At 35.9% G+C, this 20649-nt stretch overlaps 1 protein-coding gene across 1 annotated transcript; it reads left to right on the top strand.

Moving 5' to 3' along the window:
* The first annotated feature begins 104 nt into the window (after window positions 1-104).
* sst6.1 (somatostatin family member 6.1) lies at window positions 105-5618 on the top strand. Its single transcript, XM_026200064.1, has 3 exons — window positions 105-154; window positions 4107-4952; window positions 5156-5618. Exons 2-3 carry the CDS (start codon window positions 4614-4616, stop codon window positions 5387-5389), a joined length of 573 nt encoding a protein of 190 aa, XP_026055849.1. The 5' UTR covers window positions 105-154; window positions 4107-4613; the 3' UTR covers window positions 5390-5618.
* Window positions 5619-20649: the final 15031 nt, after the last annotated feature.

The raw sequence follows: 20649 nt of genomic DNA, 5'->3' as shown, positions 1-20649 counted from the left end.
TGGCTACGTGAAATGCAATGTTTGATGGTAAAGTGCCGTTGTATGCACTGGAGGGCGCCATTGTTACTAAAACAAACAGCCTGGCATTATTTGACTGCAATGATGTGTGGGATATGTTTGCGAAGAGTATCAGGACTCAGGAGTCACTTTAGAGGTAAATATCTGTGCTATCAACATTGCTTTTTATATGTTTGTTGTATTGTAAATGTAGCAAAAATCTCCATTTCAATGTTGCTTCGGTTATAGAGTAACCGTTTATAAACAAGAATAGTTGCTCCGATTATTTTGAGCCTTCACCGTTTACATTCGCCTTTCCGTTAAAATAAGTATAAAAAATGCAAGTTATGTCGACTATATATACTTTAGATAAGTGGAGATACTTTACGTTAGTGTTTATTAATTATTGGACATGCTAACATCACAAAACTGTTTTTCCGTTGTCACTATGTTTTGGCAGACTAGTCATTTATTGGACCAGCCTGATTATTAGCGTTTCTCATAAATTAATAATGTACATGAAGCAGTGTCAGTATAATTGAGATACTATTTTAGTTTTATCTAGTTTTGAATGTTTATATATATATATATATATATATATATATATATATATATATATATATATATATATATATATAGTACAGACCAAAAGTTTGGACACACCTTCTCATTCAAAGAGTTTCTTTATTTTCATGACTATGAAAATTGTAGAGTCACACTGAAGGCATCAAAACTATGAATTAACACAAGTAGAATTAACACATGTGGAATTATATACATAACAAAAAAAGTGTGAAGCAACTGAAAATATGTCATATTGTAGGTTCTTCAAAGTAGCCACCTTTTGCTCTAATTACTGCTTTGCACACTCTTGGCTTTCTCTTGATGAGCTTCAAGAGGTAGTCACCTGAAATGGTCTTCCAACAGTCTTGAAGGAGTTCCCCGAGCGATGCTTAGCGCTTGTTGGTCCTTTTGCCTTCTGTCTGGGGTCCAGCTCACCCCTAAACCATCTGGATTGGGTTCAGGTCCGGTGACTGTGGAGGCCAGGTCATCTGGTGCAGCACCCCATCACTCTCCTTCTTGGTCAAATAGCCCTTGATGCCTTCAGTGTGACTACAATTTTCATAGTCATGAAAATAAAGACAACTCTTTGAATGACACTTTTGGTCTGTACTGTGTATATATATATATATATAAGATTTTAGTTACACTTGTAAGTGTTTTGGTCATTTTTATTGGATTGTTTTTATGTACATAGCTTTTAGTCAGGTTATTTTAGTTTTCGTTTTTATAATATCTAATTACTAAATATCTAATCATTAGATTGCATTTTAAAACAGGCTACCTGTAATCAGACTACAGTTAATTGATTACGTGATTACATATTAATCACATCATTTAATAATTCTGCCTAATTCCTCATTTTCATCTTTTATGTTTCGTTCTAAAATAACCTAGAAATGACATGAAGGTAAACAAATTTTATATATATATATATATATATATTTGTTTTAATTGTAATTAAAAAAATACATATTTATTATTTATTAAATTATTATCATTAAACTCCCAAACCCCCTGCCGTTCCTTCACAAACAAAAAAAGTTTGGGTAACCTCTTTTGTAATGTAATGTTTAATGCAGATTACTAATAATGAATGGAATATATTTAGGCTACTTTCTCTCTGTAATTTTGTATCTATAAGGTACAAGATTATCCTATTTAAATCAGTGTGATAAACAAGTTAGGTCAAAAATAATCTATAAGTAATCCAAAAGTAGTCTGATTATATTACCTAAAATGTGTAATATAATGGATTAATGGAACTCAGTTATGGATCACAGTTTGTATTTATTTATTCACGTTTATTTTAGTTCAAGTAGAAAATCTTTAGTTACCCTGATATGAAGTCATCAAAACTCCTGCTGAGACAACAGGAGAATGTGGTTTTGCATTTTACTCTGACGCCAGATATGTTTGACGTCGGTTTGGGAAGTGAACGTTAGATGTGTTTGCCACTGGTCAATTGGCATGAATTCTTCAAACGCACTTTATCATGATTCGGCTGGGGGCAGCTCATCTCAACGCTGTGTTAATCTCTACAGAGCCCGGGGCCCTGAAGTCTGTCCGTATCTGTCTGCTGTGAAAAATGGGCTAAAGCTTGACTATTAGGGCTCCTAGCTACATGAACTCAGTCGGGGTGTGTGTGTGCATATCCAAAGAGGTGTGTGGGTGCCAGAGAAGCTGACCGGAATGAGAACACAACAGGAGCCCATGACCAAAACATGTTTTACTATCACTGCCCAACTGGTCTGGTTTAATTAAACACACACATAGACTACTTATGCACACTGCACAGCACTTTGAATATAGTGCTATCTGCACAAAAAATTAATTGAAACACCTAAAGTCACAAAAAAAATTGTTTTATGGAATATTGCAGTTTTAATTATAAATGATTTATCTGTGCACAACTTTTTTGTAGTTTTTAATTCATTAGCCTTTAAATATTTAATTAAAAACATTAACATCCCCTCTCTTCATGTGAACTGGTGAGAGGGTGGGCCAATAATCCCTTTATCATCCTGTCACTTACATATTTGACCCTGAACCACAAAACTAGTCATATAGGGGTCATTTTTTTTTTTAGAAATTGAGATGTATACATCATCTGAAAGCTGAATAAATAAGCTTTTCATTGATGTAATGTTTGTTAGGGCAATATTTGGCTGAGATACAACTATTTGAAAATCTGGAATCTGAGGGTGCAACAAAAAAAAAATCTAAATATTGAGAATATCGCCTTTAAAGTTGTCCAAATGAAGTCCTTAGCAGTGCATGTTACTAATCAAGAAATCAAAAATTACGTTTTCATATATTTATGGTAAGATATTTACAAAATATCTTCATGGAACATGATCATTACTTAATATTATAATACATTTTGGCATAAAAGAAAAATCTATAATTTTGACCCATACAATGTATTGGCTATTTCTACAAATATACTCATGCTACTTATGACTGGTTTTGTGGTTCAGGATCAAATATGATCACAGCAGTTAGTATATGAATATGCTTGATTCCTGATGGACAAATCAAGATGTTCGTTTTAACAATCAAAAACATACCTTATGCTATTCCTCTTATGCTCATGTAATAAGGCTCTAGTTAGAAAAACATGTCAGGTACAACTACAGTTGATTTTAAATCATTACTGGATACAGTGAGGCACTTACGATAAAAATGGATGGGGCCAATTTGAGTGGGGTTTAAAGGCAGAAATGTAAAGCTTTTAATTTCATAAAAACATTTATTAATTCCATTTATTATTAACTAATGTATTATTTGAGCTCTAAAGCTGTTTAAATAATCATTTTACAATCATTTAAAGTGTTCTGTTGTCATTATGTTATCAAACTAGATATAACTACACACACAAATGGTCAGTAAGTGATTTTTTTCACTCTAAAACTATATTAAAGCACATAGTATTTACATAATGTGGCTAAGCTATTGAAATAGTTGCCCCCCCCCCCATTCACTTCTATTGATATCTGATTAAACCCAGATTTTTTGCCTTTTTAAGGAAAAATAAATTAATTTGAATTACAATTAGTATTGTCTATCGATTGTTGTCGATTAAGGCAATTACCTTGTACTGAACCCTGGAATACTTTTTTAAAGCTTTTTTATTATTATTTGTTCAACAGTTATTAGTCTGTTATGCTCCCCAAAAAACGACTTGTTTTTCTTTTTGTGTTTGTGTACCGAGACTTGTCATTTGCACTTACATATTGTTGCTCTTTTGTTAGTTTTGATTGCTTCTGTTGTCCTCAAGTCGCTTTGGATAAAAGCGTCTGCTGAATGACTAAATGTAATGTGTTTACAGACTAATGAAAAGAAATCTATACCTCAAGAGACCATTTTCCATGAAAACGAACTAATCTTTATATTTCAGTTGCTATTTTCTATTAGATTTGCTGCTGTAGTATTGACTCAATCATAATATCGTTTGCCTTTTATGCTATTGTTTGTCTCACTTGATATTCTTCCTTGGTAAAATCTGCAGTTACATTTTCATAAAAGACTTCATTTCTGTCATTCAGCCTCTTTTCATCTACGGATCAAAAGCATCTTCTTTCTCCATAAAGACGGTTTTCTCAGCTGTTCCAGGTGCCAGACGGTTCGATGGCAATCTGAAGGAGAAGGAGGAGGAGTTGTGCTCAATTACACTTTGGAATGAGAGCAGATTGCCACTGTACACAACAAAACGGGTTAGTTTGATTTCCTTGTGTTGATAGCACAATGCAGCTCTGAGTGAGAACGGCGTGTAATTACAGCGTATGTCTGACCGCCGTACTTCCTAAAACATGATTTGCTGCCTGCATGCCATTTGGCTCTACAGAAATGTAAATCATAATTAGCATAAAAAATGAGCGGCCCACAGAACTTTTCAGAAACGCGTTATCGGCAGCTCCGTCATCATCAGTGTTTTTTCTCCTCACATCCCTTTGAACTGAAATCACGACCATTTTTAGAGCTATGACGTGAGCGTCGTGGCGCAGTCCTCCTCATCGGCACAACGTCTGGTTTGTTGGGTGGTTAACTACTCAATGCTTTTGTTAGTTCCTAAGCTACCCACTCCCCCACCCTCTCCCCTCCATCCTCCAACCGCTGCGTCAGTAGGGGACTGGAACGAGAGGTATATAAAGACCCTGCCACCTGAAGCTCTCAAAACCCAAGATCTCTCCAGCTTTACTCTGCACCAGGAACTACAAGGACTTCGAAGTTCCTGCTTCACTTCTCTTACCGACCTTTCTGCGCACTTTAACTTCAACTATTTTGTCAGTATGCAGCTTTTGTCCAGCTTAGTGTCTCTTTTGCTGGTGCTGTATAGTGTCAGAGCAGCAGCTGTGCTTCCACTGGAGGAGAGGAACCTGGCACAAAGTAGGGTGAGTGACTGTAAATGTGCTTCCTGTTACAGCTTTTATGGATTTACCAAGCAGGTGTTTGTATTTTAGACACATGTTGATAATTAGCGACCGAAAGAGACCATTCTGGGATCATTTTAGTATAGCAGCCATATTATTATTATGAATAGTTGAAGCCTTTAAAATCTTGCATTCTAATTCAAGCCCAGTTGCTTTCTCTTCAGGAGCTGAGCAAAGAGCGCAAGGAGCTGATACTGAAGCTGATCTCTGGGCTGCTGGATGGAGCAGACAACAGCGTTCTGGCTGGGGAGATAGCGCCTGTCCCCTTGGATGTGGAGGAGCCCCTGGAGTCCCGTCTGGAAGAGCGGGCCGTCTACAACCGGTTATCACAGCTGCCGCAGCGTGACCGCAAAGCCCCCTGCAAAAACTTCTTCTGGAAGACCTTCACATCGTGTTAACGGCGCCAGTCCTGCAACGATGCCGCGATCCTTCCTGATACCTGACATGAACTGTGTAGACCTCCACTGTACATACACATCTCTGTGGACTTACTCTGACACAGTCTGTTTGTTAAAGACATTGATGATGATATTTATTTATTTATTGCTCGATTAAGCTCTTTATGGACCTTTGTTGTTTTTCAGCATTAAAAGAAAAAAAAAGAATAAAGCATGGTTAAGAGAGTTGCTTTTTTGATAAAAGATGTCTTATTTTACTGTGGTCAAACATCAAATGAATGTTAAACTGACTGATGAATACATAATTGATCACAGAGCTAGATGCATTACGGATGATGTAATCATGCTACATATAAACGTTTTCCCTGAAGAACAAATCACGTATAGGCTGTTTGTTACCACCTCATCTGAACTGCATTTTCACAAGCTGTTGTTGTTTGACTCTTAATACATCAGATGAATCGATTGACAGTTTGTGTGGTGGTAATTTTTCTTGTCTATGAATTATAAGTAATTGCAGTTGATGGGAGGGTGTGCTTGAGGTCATTATTCTAAACTAAACCCTTGTCTAATAATTATTTGCTGGTAAATTTGAGGCATTACTTACATATTTATTTTGGTTTGCCCTTTTTGTTTAACAAGTTGAGACACATGGGAAGGGAAAAAATAGTTATGCAAAATAATTTTGAGACCATATTTTGAACACCAACTTCAAGTACATCACGGATTTGCCCTGTTTTGATGGCACTTGTATTTGTCGACACTAACAACCTAGCTTTAACAGAAAACATGTAAAGGCAATGTAGATTTAATATTTAGATGTAAATGCATGCAGTAGGAAATCAGTCTACTTTAATTATTTGTCCTCCAAATGTAGGCATACATGGTTATTCAAACTGTGTCTGCATAATTACTGAGTTACTTGCGTCAGTGCGTCATTGCTTTTGAATGTGAAAGTAGCTGACGTCATGAATATATATATAACAACGACATGACATAACAGTGAAAATGGGAAAACGTGTTGGAGCTGTGGTCTATTTATTAGCACATGTACTGAACCTGATCTCCTATAACTTCTCTATTGTCATTCCAATGAAAATGTCCATAATTAAAAAAGTCATTATTTTATGTTCTTTAAATCATTAGCAACTACGAACAATTTTAGATAATTAAATGTACTATCTAGATGGATAGATGGATGAATAGATGGATCATCATAAGAATACAATTCATAATTTAGTATTTGTCTAAGACACACACACACACACACACACACACACACACATATATATATATATATATATATATAGATAGATAGATAGATAGATAGATAGATAGATAGATAGATAGATAGATAGATAGATAAACGCATGCACGCACACACACACACACATAACCACTCAATGTTCAGTTTCAAATCTCAGTGAAGTTTAAAGAAAGTTAACTTATTTTTAGGTAAGGTTACAACCATGCCTCTTTCTAGCCTCAAAGTTAAAAGTGTGTATGCAAGGGAGATAAATACCACGTTTGCCGGAAAAAAAATGGCTTTTTGTCACTACAGGCCAACCCGAGCAATTTACTTGTTGATGTAATGACTGTCTGAAAGGCATTTAATGTGTATGTGTAAATGCCTGTTCATGTCTGTGTGACACCTTACCAGCTGATTTACACACAGCTGAAGATATCACTTTTCTAAACTGATAGAGAAAATGATGTCTGCAGTAGATATTTGATCCTCTAGAGCTGGGGTCACCCTGACCTCAATATTCTTCTATTCTTCAGTGAGTTCAAAGGTCGAATCCAGATGATACTGACTGCCTCTTCAGTGCTTGATAGTGTAATCTGTCTGCTCTTTTCTCAGAATACTGAGGACAGATACTAAACACAATTTCTAAATAGACATCAGACATTTCGTCTGTGCGCATAGCAAAAACTATTGAATATTTTACATATATATTAACATTTCATGAAGTAAAATAATAAACTTGTTTCACATTTAATATTAAAGGACTTAAAATTTATGAATAATTAAGAATAATTCTAAATATATTGTTATGCACTCTAACAGGTCATCAGTTGTTCGGATTTGATAAAGAAATGTCATAAAATAATTTAATCACTTGTGGTTAACACCAAGATCATTAATGTCAAGTGTGGCGGCTGATAATGCAATATCGTCTTAAACTCAGTCTCTGGCATAGCATTCATATATCTGTTCAGTTTATTCGAAAAGTCAGATGGGGCCAAATGTAATTAGGTAACAGACAATAAACATGCTGGTCCTGCCCAGTACAGCATGGGGACCACCTAATCAGTGGAATGAAGACACAACAATCATCAATACACAAGAGGAATTCAATGTAACCGTTATCATGCAATATCATTTTGGTTAGTCCACAAGATGAAAAATGACTGACAGCACGTTTTCTATTACAGTTTAATCTTTTTGTTCTTTCTGTATTTTATTTATTTATTTTTGCCAGTTGATGGATGGACTGACTCAAATAGATGACTCTAGGATGTGTTTTATTTGCATGAAGATTTGTGGGAAGTGAAAGAAAAACTGTCCATTATACAAGTGCCCTGAGCTACAAGGAGAGCATTGTGAGGGGACATCAAAGTTGCTGCTGGTAAGCAAAGCATTTTGATTGCTTTGCCTTTGATCTGAAGGCATGCTCCCACCTGAATGTGAATTTGAAATTCGTATGTAATGTATTTTATATTTATCTTTGGGAAATAGAAATAAACACAGGTGATGTGTAGTAAGTATGAAATTAAGCAATTGGAGTTAATGAATTAAAACAGAAAAACAACATGTACTCACTCATCAACAACAATAGGCCTATTTAAAATCAAATTAAGTCTAGTATTTTTGAATGTGATCAGGAAAGGTCTTTCGAACTCGGGACGCCTGCTTTTATAATATACTCAAAATTTTTTCCAAAGTCATCCAGTTGAAACATTAACATTTATAGACTGTTTTACATTTACACTATCATTTCCCAATAAAATATCTAAAACCAATTTAACTTAGAAGCTAAATTTAACAAGATATTAAGACTTAGAGATAGAGAGTATATCTGTTATTTATTATTACTCTAATGAACTGTCTAAACTATATTTATCATTTTCGCTTGTTTTTAAAGCATAAATATAACACAATACTGTTTTAAGCAAGAGGAAGAACTAGAGAAATAACTTAATTTAGAATATAATTTTAAAAAGTCTTATATCACATATTTAGCTTATCAAGAAAAGTATCTTGTATAAGATTTTTAAATTTTTTATTTTTTTTGAAAAAAGCAAAAAGCAAAAACTATTTTTTCAGTGCTTGACCCAAATTTATTCAAAGAAATTGTGTACATTCAAGACACATGTTACCTTAAAGGACTATTTCTATCTGATTGAACCCATAAAATGAGTTTTGCTGGTATAAACAGGTTGGTTGAGTGATGCTAAATAATATTTTTGATTTGAATAAAATCAGTTTATTTAGATGTAAAAAAAATTCAGTGAAAGGTACTCCTTTGGGGGCTGAACCCACAACCTTAACATTACCATCACATTGCATCACCAGTTGAGCTACAGGCACATTAGTTATTGCCAAATAATAATTGAGCAGTTTGTAATGCCACCTTCATATGCATTCCTAATTTAGACATTATTATTTTTTACAGTTAAAAGATATCTATGAAAGCAGGTAACGCGAGAGTAGAAAAATTCACACCTCAATTTTGAAACCGCTTGAAAACCTCGGGAAAAAAAGGCTGTGACAGAAGCTGCTCATTTATTATGATGCTAATGTTCTGTTCAGTTGCAATAACACTGTCTGTGTGGAAGGAAACCATGTGAATTATTAACTGATCGCAGTCATTCAAATAACACACAAGAACATTTTTAAAAGATTGGCATTTTGCGTTGATTATCTGGCAAATCTAATATGATTTGAGAAAAATGGACTAAGACCTCAATCAAAATGTCTTGTTTCTTTTCTCTTGATAGTCTTTCTTTTATCCGCAGGCGAGTGGTGAGTAATGTTTCAGTGCTACATAAATGCCATTATGTTCCATGTAAGATCTTTGTCACATGGTCAGATGGCATCGGAGAGCACTCTCACTTCATTAGTTCTGCGTTGTCTGTGTCTTTGCTTTTACCTGTTGCCACCAGCAATGTTTTCGATCACCATCAATAATTCTTGATTTGGTTCTGTGGTGACATTTGAAGGTAGGATCCTGAACAGACACAAACATACCAAGGGTGACTAAGACATTTGAGAACAAAGGAAGAACACGGCCGACTTGAATGCCATTTGTGGGAGAAGAAATATTGGGGTTTCTGAATTGTTCAATTCATTGTTCATTGAGTTGTTTGCCCTTCATTGGGCTGTAGTTGGCTCTGCAATTGCCCTCAGGTGTAGGTCACATTTGCTCATGTTGAACCATGTGTTATTGTTTAGAACAATGTCCCTTCGCCTTTCTGATGAGCAAAAACAGCGAGTGGGAAGTTGATGGCTTGTTCTAGTGTCATTAGAAAGTAATTTAAGCATGAAATGCAGCTTTAAAATTGTGTTTTATATTTTATGTGCAGTAAAATAATCAGACAATAAATTGTTATTCGATAAGGTACCTTATTACATGAATTGATTTAGACTACAGACTCCCACTGAAATCTTGTGAAGTGAAAAGCTGTGTTTTGGCCAACATATGACTCAATAATCCATAATTACACTTCCAGTCAAAAAAGTCCATTCTTTTTTTGGTGAGTAAATTTTCAGCAAACTTTCAATTTTGGACCTTTTAGTAATATTTCCTAGAACAAAAAAGGTCTGTCCATTGTCTGTTGTCCACAGTGTAGTGGTGTATAAAGCATAGCGCGCACAGATGTCACTTTCAAACTAAACAGATTTCTGTTGGTCAACATGGCAAATTTGCATGACTAAAGATCATTGCACACTGAGTCCTATCAAAATGCTTGTAATGGATGTGAAGATGCAGACATTCATACCTGATTTGATTTTTTTTTTATGACGGATGAAAGTTTTAGAGGCAGTTTGTTCCATGATTGACACAAGAAAGGTGAGATTTAATTTTCAACATTTTCAGACTCGTTGTGCAATGACCTTGGGGAAATTGTTTGCCCTCTCACAAAATTCCAGATTGCACTGATGCCTATTAACATGACTGTTGCCGCGTTTCCACCGCAGGAACTTTACCCAGGAACTAGGGACTTTGGCCTGGTACTTGGTGTGTTTCCACCGCAGGAACTAAATAAAGTTCCGGGTAAAAAAATGCCCCTCAGAAAGTCCCTGCTGGCGAGGTGGTACTTTTTCAAAGTTCCGGAACTTTCGGGGGCGGGACTGTGGTGCTAAACATTCTGATTTGTTGAGTTCATGCAGCATTGGTTGAGTTCAACCACCATTTAATCGGATCAACATTTTCAAAATATTACTGTTATTGTGTCATGAAATTTAATTTTAAAAGTATTTCAGGCGAGAATCTAGTTGTTTAAAACTCAAATCTGTTGTTTATTTATAAAGACAGCGCCTATTTAAAAATGTGTTTCGCCGATCTCGTAGACGGTGAGCTCCACTCGATCAGCGGGAGCTCAGTCCTCATGTATCCGCCGAGAGCAGCCTCTCCTGGGATTGACCTTCTGTTATGTGCCGCTGGCTCTGATGTCTCTTTAGTGGTTAAACATAAGATAATTCAGCTGCGGGGTAAATCAAACAGGTTTTCTTTGGTCTGTATTCAATTTATCTATATGTTAAAATGAAAATAAAAAAGGCAAATTTATATAATATTTCGTTTCATTGTAATGGCTGCATATACACATATCCCTGAACTAAGTACATTTCTGCAGCTGTTATTATGCTTAAATGAAAACCAAATGAGGCAGTGGTATTTTATATCCTATTTCGTTTTATTGTAAATATACAGAGAGGAAAATTACAGGATTCGCGTCGTCGCTGACATCTCACTCCCCAGACGAATGCAAGAAGTCAAAACTAACTACCGATGATGCACGTCCAAAATCAAAATAATTTGCCTAATCTACCCAGTACTTTACACTGTGGTGGAAACGCAGAAAGCAAAAAAAGGAAAAAAAGTTCCTGGTACAAATGTTCCGGGTAAAAATAAAATTTTGCAGAAATTTTATTTCAGTCATAGCAACTGAAACTAGCTATACTTTAATGTCTCTTGTGACCTCAGATTCTTTTAAAAATGCAACTGGCATCATTTTGCATTCAGTTGATGATTTTAGTGATGGTCTTATTGCTTGACACATGGTTTTACACATTCAAATTTACAATTTTTATCTTAAAGGAGTAGTTCACAATTTACTCACAATTTGGTGGCCAACGGGTTGAAGGTCCAAATTGCAGTTTCAGTGCAGCTTCAAAGGGCTGTACACAATTCCAGCCGAGGAACAAGGGTCAAAAAAACAATACAAATACACTTTTTATCCCCAAATGCTTGTCTGAAGTCCATTATATGGAAAAAATTCCTTAAGTTTTTCTTCAAAAAACTTAATTTCATTGCAATTGAAGAAAAAAAGGCATGAACATCTTGAATGATGAATGCAATCTGTGAGTTCAGTAGGTTTGACTTCTGTGATATCAGAAGCATGCCTTACATTTTCATACACAGCCTGTATTATTCCATCAGACTGAAAGGTCTGAAGGGAGCGAGTATTAAACTGTAATTGCCTTCTCATAAACACAAATGATGAAACAAGCCACAGAATCAAACCCTTGTCCATATCTCAGAAGGCAGGTCAAGTTGGAGGGGGACAGAATAGGTTGCATAAGACTAGAAATTAAGTTTTAGATTTCGTGCTTAACAGCCACTAATGACGCCTGATGTTTTTGTGTGCTGTGACTGCATTGCTAGTCAGTATGGCTAAAAGCATATCATTATCCCTCTCAGCGCACCCTACACCGCAGTGAGAGCTGAGAAAATTAGATGTCACAGACATGAAGAAGGGATGCAGGATGCCCGTAACCATAGACACCCTGCCCATCACAGAGGGGACCAGTTCAGGGGGAGGGACAGAGTCCTCGTAAGGGGCTTATAAGGGGACAGAGGACATGATCTTGTCTTTTCCAGTGCCATTTAAACTGAGTGCTGATGAGAATAAAAGGGAAAAAAATGATTCTGTATCTGGTTCGGCATAAGCTGCCCAAAGTTTATTTTCTTAAGAGTATTGGGAAGATCTGATGTTAATGTGTGTCACATCCAAATATCTAGTTATTATTTATTATTATTACAACTTCATTGTATTATAAACACAATACTTAAAAAGCAGTTTTTAAATTACTTTTCTTTTGAAATTATTAGCCAAGTAAACTGAATCATAGAGCTCAAAAATTAGCCCATCATCGGTGTATTTACTGTTCAGTGGTGCAGTGCACCCTACATTATTCTGCTATAGTCTTTTAGAGGACCTCTAGTGTCCAAAATTTGGATAATTATTTTGATGATAATTTGAAAACAACAGTCTGTTTGTTGAGCATCAAATCTGTTGGCATGTTATTACAAACCATGCTGTTTGCTTTTCCAGAATTAGCATAATTACTCTTTGACTAAGTGTGTTTATCGAGGGAATGGATCCAGATTCACGCTGGCCTCGGCATTAAGGGAAATGAAAGTAAAGCAGCGTTTGCTAAAAGCTCTCCTTTGACATTGCGCTTGTGTAAGTCAGTATCACAGATAGTCTGCTAACAAGCAGAGTGGTTGTTGTAGCAGCAGCTCATTAGCTGTGCAATGACTCTGTCATATCCTGACTCCGTCTCTCGTGCTCTGTGCCGTAATTACTGAGAATGGACTGTGGAAAGAGGGAAGGCAACTAAACACAATATTGACCGTCTTGTTTAAGCGCAGAATTGACCTGTGAGACGTGTGCTTTAAATATCTCAATCACAGATGGGCCACTTGTGGAGCAGAGCAAGAAATGGTCCCCCTTTAGGGAGCTGTAATAGATTCGTTGCTGCAGCTGAATGAGAATTTCATGTCATTTGCTGTAATGAAGTCATCACACTCCAGACACAGACACTCCAAACTACTGAATCCTCATGATACATCATGGTTATACTGAGGACAGTTTGTTTCTCTTCCCAGTGGATTGTGATGTCTGACAAGGCTATTGCATGTCTAAACACCAGCTGAGCATCTGAATCACTAAATGGGCAACAGACAGGACAAAAAATTTACATTGTTTACACATTATTCAACTAAAAGATGTAAATTAACAGTGAAAAAAACAAAAACAATGATGAAACCTTTTTTTACCATTAAAAACTTTTAAATATTAACATTATTCCAAATTTGAGACAAAACTGAATTACAGATAAACAGACATTTATACAGTCTAAATTAAAACTGAAACTAAATTTAAAATGTCATTACTTAAATGAAAAGAAGTGTGAAATGAAATAAACTTTCTCATTTTAATTTAATTTTAACTTGATGAACTAAAATAAGTAAAACAAAAATAAATTCATAAAAACAAAAAAAAATCTAAATATTTAAAACTGATTCATGATGTTAATAAACTAATAATGTCACAATTATAGAGGATTTATATTGTTTGAATGTTCTAAAATGAATTTAAATTTGTTTTTTTAGTGGAGGGTAAATTTGAAATTCATGACAACTCTAATAAATCAGTCGTATTTAGCAGATTAGATGAAACAAATACTAACAAACTAGAATAAACTTAGTGCTGGCATGTAAAATGTAAAATAATAATAATAATAATAATAAAAATAGTTTGTGAATGATGAATGTAATCTGCCTCTGGTCAACTGGAAAGCTTGTTCTGCTCCAAACTCACACTATTGTTTAAACCAATGTTGTTGTGATGGACTGGTCTGTGTGCTGAAATACATAAAGTAATTGTGATATCTCATCACTGTTTACACATTTGAAGAGAAAATCACCCTACAAATGGCTTATATTCTGTTCATAATATGCGATAAGGGAAAGTATTTTAACCCCGACAAAATACACACTTCAGCTTTAAGGTTAATGACTGATGAGTTAAAATAAATTAGGGAATATCTCCGTATGGGAAGGTGAAAGAAACAGCACCATAAATTAAGTGTCAGTAGTGTGGATGCTATATGGATAATAATTCAGAGTTATGAATCTTATTTTGCAAAATAAAATATTAAATTGTGATAAGGCTTATATGTATAATTAGGAAAGTTTGGTCTTCAATACACAATTTTAAGCCTGTCTCGTAGTCCCTTATTAGATTTCTGCATGTTTGAGAAACTAAATCAGGAGTGTAAACCTGAAATACCATGGATAAACACAGGCAGACTCTCTTAAAACTTGACTGTAAATAGCACGTGTCAAAGCCTAAATGTAGTAGTCATAGACTGTGAGTATTACTGATTGGCTGTTTCTTAACTAAAACTTAAAGTCCTAAAAGCCTAATCCAAACATAACCATATCAAATACATCACCAGACACTTGTAAACAGCTAAAGACTGTGATTTAGTTTTCATGTTCACTGACATGTCCCCACAGTCCCACATTAAGTACACTCTCTCTTGTATTTTGAACCTGATATATCGACAGCTAATCAAGTGATGAGTTACTACAATATATCTGTACCTCGTGATTAGGAGTGGTGTTGAGGTTGTGATAACACGGAGTATGATAATACATGACATACGAGAAAAAATAAAAAAATTGTGCGCACGATTTACTAATTTGTTTCCTTGATGTACTAAAAAGTGCACACGATTACTATTTTGTTCCCTCAATTTGCCAATTCGTTCTCGATTTATAAATCCTATGCATGATTTAGCAAAATGAGGGAACAAATTTTAAAATGATGCACACAATTTATAAATCGAGGAAACGAAACAGTAAATTGTGCATACGATTTAGACTACAGTTTTTTTCCTGCATGTAATGTGCGGGGCTCTGTGTGATAAAAGGGTGGAAATAAGAAAGAAAGATTAAGGTGAATGTTTTGATGTGATGCCGAATGAAAAACATCACGAGTCTCCAGCTGCAGCTGTATGGCCTTTTAAACAGTACAGCTAATGATAGGGAAATTACTTGTGATAAATCGAGGCTGAATCCCTCCGCACTGAGTTTCGCCCCAATGTCAGATTGCCATTACTCTTTCAATTTAGTCGCTGATGCATCTTTCACAGATTTAAGTCCCCATATGGCCATTTCCTTTCTCTTGAGGGCCTGTGGACGGTTGCCAAATCAGTGGCTCTGACATGCAGCTCTGCGCCAATGACGGAGTCAGGTAGCAATGACAAGAAATGGTGCCCAGGTGCAGCAATCACACCTTTAGGAAAGAATTCAACTTGACATTAGTTTAACCGAAGACTATTGAATAATATCTACCTTGATTACAAACAACAGGACACCCAGCTATCATCAGACATGGAAAACACACCAAAAATGCATTAAGCTTGCTCACCACCGTGCAAAGTTGCTTCAAACTTCAAATAAATCCTATTGTCTGAATTCTTAAAGACTTTGCCTAGTCAGGGAGTATCACAGAGACAGGAACGGATGACACGAGGAAAATAACATGCATTTCATGCTGCATTTGTTTTCCTCAACAGACGACTGTTGACAAAGTTAGATCATTTCAGATTTAAATAGAATAAATAAAACAATTCTTTTATAAAGTGTATTTACAAAACATTTTACAGATATTTGACTACATTGGTTTGCTGTATATGTTTTGATTCTTTAAAAAGAACCAACAATTTATTCGATTGGGAATCAGACTGTACTCGTTGTCCTGTTTTCGATTCCTTAAAAAAAAAAAAAAAAAAAAAACTTTAATAAGATTCATTCACTCGATAATCAGTCTTCATTGTTTGGATATATGTATTTAGTTTCACTAAAAATAACGCTGCGTTCAGGCAGAACCCTTTTGGCAAGTTACAGTGAATTTATTGATTATCTTTGGCAGTATGGTTCCTTATATGGGTTTCCGCTCCATAATTATTTGCACACACGAGAGCTTTAGCATTAACTCTCCAGAACCATCATCTTGTGTGATATACAGATGATTAAGAAACTTAAGAAAAACAATGGTAACACATAGACATGGCAGTGAATCTCGGGACGACTATACTGTAGCTTGCTATGAAGAATGAATGTCTATAGGGCAGTGAGGTCCATGACAGCTAGGACTTCAAAACCTTGGTAATCTGAAACAACAAAGACGACGACAGCCAGAAGGTGCACAACAATATGCTTGATGCTTACAGATGGGAGGGAGGGAGAGTTGCGAGCTGTTTGAGCATACTTCCCAAGCTGTAACGCTAATAGAAGAATGGTAGTGCCTGGAATGATTTTTTCTTTCTGTATTTTGGGACATAGCCCAATAGGTTTTAATGATTTTAACAAGCCACTAATAGAAGGTGACCAATTACCAGCAGAAACCCACAGGGTCCATTACAGTTTCCATTAAAACCAATAGAATTCCCATCATAACCAGTAAAACCATTAAAATATGTGACTATGTGATATTACAATGATCATCACTTCTACGTACATTCATACAAAAGCACACGGTAGCATTTGAAAGCCGCATATATCAATGGATTAGCGTATTAACACAATGGACAATCAGCTGTGTTTAAGAATTGTCACAACAGCTCTCAAATTTTAGCAGGAAATGGACCGTAAAAATTTCAGTACCGGCTGTTACCAAAAAACACTACAAAAAAGAAACAACACAAAAGCTTAATTTGTTTCGGGAATCTGATTTCACATCTCGGATGAATATTCCTGTTTGAGAACTGTTAAAAGAATTGAAGCCATGAATATTATTCATAATCTACTTCAGGCCACAAGTGTTACAAAACAGAAAAATTATATCTGAACAGGCTTCCGAAAACTTCTCAAAAGATAGTCCCGACTTCAAACTTACTCCATTAGTGGAGTCAATGATGAGGGCTAGTTAGGATATTTAAACAGAGCAAAAGCTTGTTACGTATTTTGGGGATACCAAAGTACAAATGCTGTACATGTAGGTATAGTTGTCTATGGGGCCGTTCACATATCGCGTCTTTTGCGCGCGCAAGTTCATTATTTCCAATGTAGGCGACGCGCCCGTTTTTTCCAGAAGCGTCCGCACCGCATCGATTTAAAAACATCTCAACTTTTCAGAATGCCGCAAGTGCACCGGGGGTCATGTGACAAGAACTATCCAATCAGCTTCGTCCTTTCCCATAACAACGTTGAAAGCTCAGCCAAGATGAATATGTGAACGGCCCCTATAACTACACCTAGGACAGAAAGTTTTTTTTAACATTAACCAATATTAATTTAAGTATTGTATTTGTTCTAGATATTCACATGTGATGTTACGGTGTTAATACACTCACAGACTTGACACCTACATTCTGTTCTAAAAACATCCCGAGTTTTAATCTACCCTAGCACACAAACTTTTGATGAGCAACCAGAAAATAATTGGCGTGTCAGAAATGGCACATTTTGAGACCCCTGGACAATACACTGATTACCCCTTCTTTCTGCTTTCTGACACCTGACCCCAAAGGTTCTGGACACACCAATGAATTCTTGGAGAAAATAAGAAATCCTGCTCTATTACAGAAAAACCGTGAGGCTGCAAAGACTGTTTCTTTTTGTTTGTTTGTCAGTTTGTGACAGTTAAACCATGGGGAAAATGAAATGCTGTGAAACGGATTGTCTTGATTGTAGTCATTTCTTTTTCAAGCTGAGCAAACAGAAAGGTGGGTGATACCATTGATTACCTTGTCATATGTGTTGGTGGTTTCTTTGGCTTTACAGAAACCATTCAGAGGCGTAAATTACAAAGCCAGCAATATTATCATTTTTTTTCGTATTTTTAAGAGTGGTGTGCATGAATGGGGCGAAAAAAGATTACAGTGTTAACATAACCATCCAATTTACTCCTCCACATGATTCAGCCTGTTCTTGAAACAAACATCCAACAGCGTATTTATGGTTTCTTATGATGTATTGTACACACTGTTGTCCTACAGGATGTTTAGCTGCAAGGGTTGCATTAGTGTGTGATGTTTCAGCTGGTTTTTCTCTCGCAGTCTATAGTCTCAGTCACAAGTGTTATTCTGTTCCTTCACTAGTATTGATCTTGGACATATATTTTGTGTCCACAGTGCTCCTGTTCCACATCAAAAAGTGACAATGCTGACTGGTGTCTTATCAGGATGTACTTCATTACATATTGTACGTCAAGCATTACTGAGCTGCTCAAAAGGAAGGTTCTAAGGCTCTGAATATGCATATGCAAATATCCTTTGGGTTATTTTTGTTGGATTCTGTGGCAAATTGCTAGTTGTTGCTTAGATTGATGTGCTTGTTTGCATCAAGGCTGAATCTGAGATGCTTTCTCTGATTTTTAAAATACAAAGCTACACAAAACTGTCAATTATATAAAACAAGGCTAATGGGATGGAATATGTCTATTGCATCCTGATAGAATGATGAACTGTTTTAATTATAGTTCACCTAATGCCTCAAGCTGTCCTCAGGGTTGTAGTGCATACTCTGCAACAGAAGATGCAAGTGCTCGAAGAGTGACTCATCTTTTCAAAATTAACTACTTATAAAAGGAAAAGAGCTCTAAAAGGTCATGAGCTTAGCACTTGCTGATGCACTGATAAGTATCTGGCCTCTGACGTAGAGTCACTTACGAGTAAATTAATGTGTAGTAATTGTTTAATTCACTGGATTTGGTTGTTGTCAATAACATCAGCTGGTGCTGTCTAAACATTTATTTCATTATTGTATAAAATGTTTCATTATTAGCAAAGGTACAGATAGTAAAAACAGACTTTGCATTGTTAGAAATTGGCATGGCAGAATCCATTTACAGCACTTGAAGATATTTGTTTTGTTTGAAATGCCCATCACAGAGTTTGGAAAACCATGTTTTTATGTGTCTAAAGGTAGCCTGGTCTGAATCACATGTGGATTTACAAAGTGATATCAAGTTAGATGTAACATGTTTTCCAAGGGGTCAAGATTTAGCTGGTTAGTATACACCAGTTTGACTGCTAGTAGATGCTTAACTATACCATCTGTAACCAAAAATGCATTGACAGCCATTTAAATGAAACTATGTATTTCGTGCAACATATAAATTGCTAATTATTTATTATAGCAGAAGTTTTATTAGTACAGCTGATCAGAGCCATTGCTACTGGAGTGAAAGGACGATTATAGGGGCCCACAGCTGAGTGGGTACCCCCGGCGATTTCAAGATGCTCAGGACAGTTAACAGGCCACTGTTGCACATCACATAAGCTTATCATTTGCATGTGTTTTTAAGCCTTGCCAATTTAAACATTCAAAAGAGTTTAAAGCATTCAAGCACTAGATGCTGAGTACTTGCACGCTGTGTTCGGTGTAACCACAGAGACAGTGTTCTAAACACAGAATCGCGCTCTTCTTCGCTTCCACCTGTGCCTGAACAAATACAAATACACACAAATACAAATACAAATACATTTGGTTGTGTTTTAAGTGAATGTAAACATTTGAGAAAGAAATTGGATGTGTATCATTATATTGGATGTACCTAACACACCTAATTTACTAGCTGGTGTTGAAGTCCTTAATGTTAATCTAAGAAATGAAATGAGAGAAAATCACTTACTGCTCTTTACTTAATTACTTTGTAGTTTTAACGATAATTAATATATTTAATTTAGACAGTGAAGACTGTTGACTATATACTACAATAATATTTTGCATTTGGTTATTCGGTTTCTGTACTATATAAGCCACTCTTGCTATGATTAGGGTCATTGTCCTGTTAGAAGGTAAACCTTTTGCCCAGTCTGAGGTTCTGAATGCTCTGGACTGGGTTTTTATTAAGACTATCTCTATATTATGGTGAATTTAGCTTTTCTTCTACACTGATGTGTCCCTCAGTCTCTACTACTGAAAAACAGCCCCACAGCAAGGGCCTACTACCAGCACACTTTACTTTAGGGATGGTCCTCTGCAGGTGATGAGCAGTGCCTGGTTTCCTTCAAATATGATAATTGGAACTGAGGTTCATCATACCAGAGAATCTTGTATCTCAGAGTCTGAGGTGCTTTTTTTTGCAAGATATATCTTACCAAAATTGTTTATGTTCCTAAGTGGACACTTCCCCGAAGTGTCCCTTAAGAAGCTTCTTAACACGTTGCCTCTCACGTTCGACGATACAAAGGCGCTGTCCCAAGTGAAGGTGCTGAATTAGTTGGCATCGAT

This window comes from Carassius auratus, chromosome 23 (assembly GCF_003368295.1).
Source record: "Carassius auratus strain Wakin chromosome 23, ASM336829v1, whole genome shotgun sequence".
Lineage (NCBI taxonomy): Eukaryota > Metazoa > Chordata > Actinopteri > Cypriniformes > Cyprinidae > Carassius > Carassius auratus.
The sequence above is the reverse complement of the archived record's forward strand: the minus strand, read 5'-3'. Positions and strand labels throughout refer to the sequence as shown.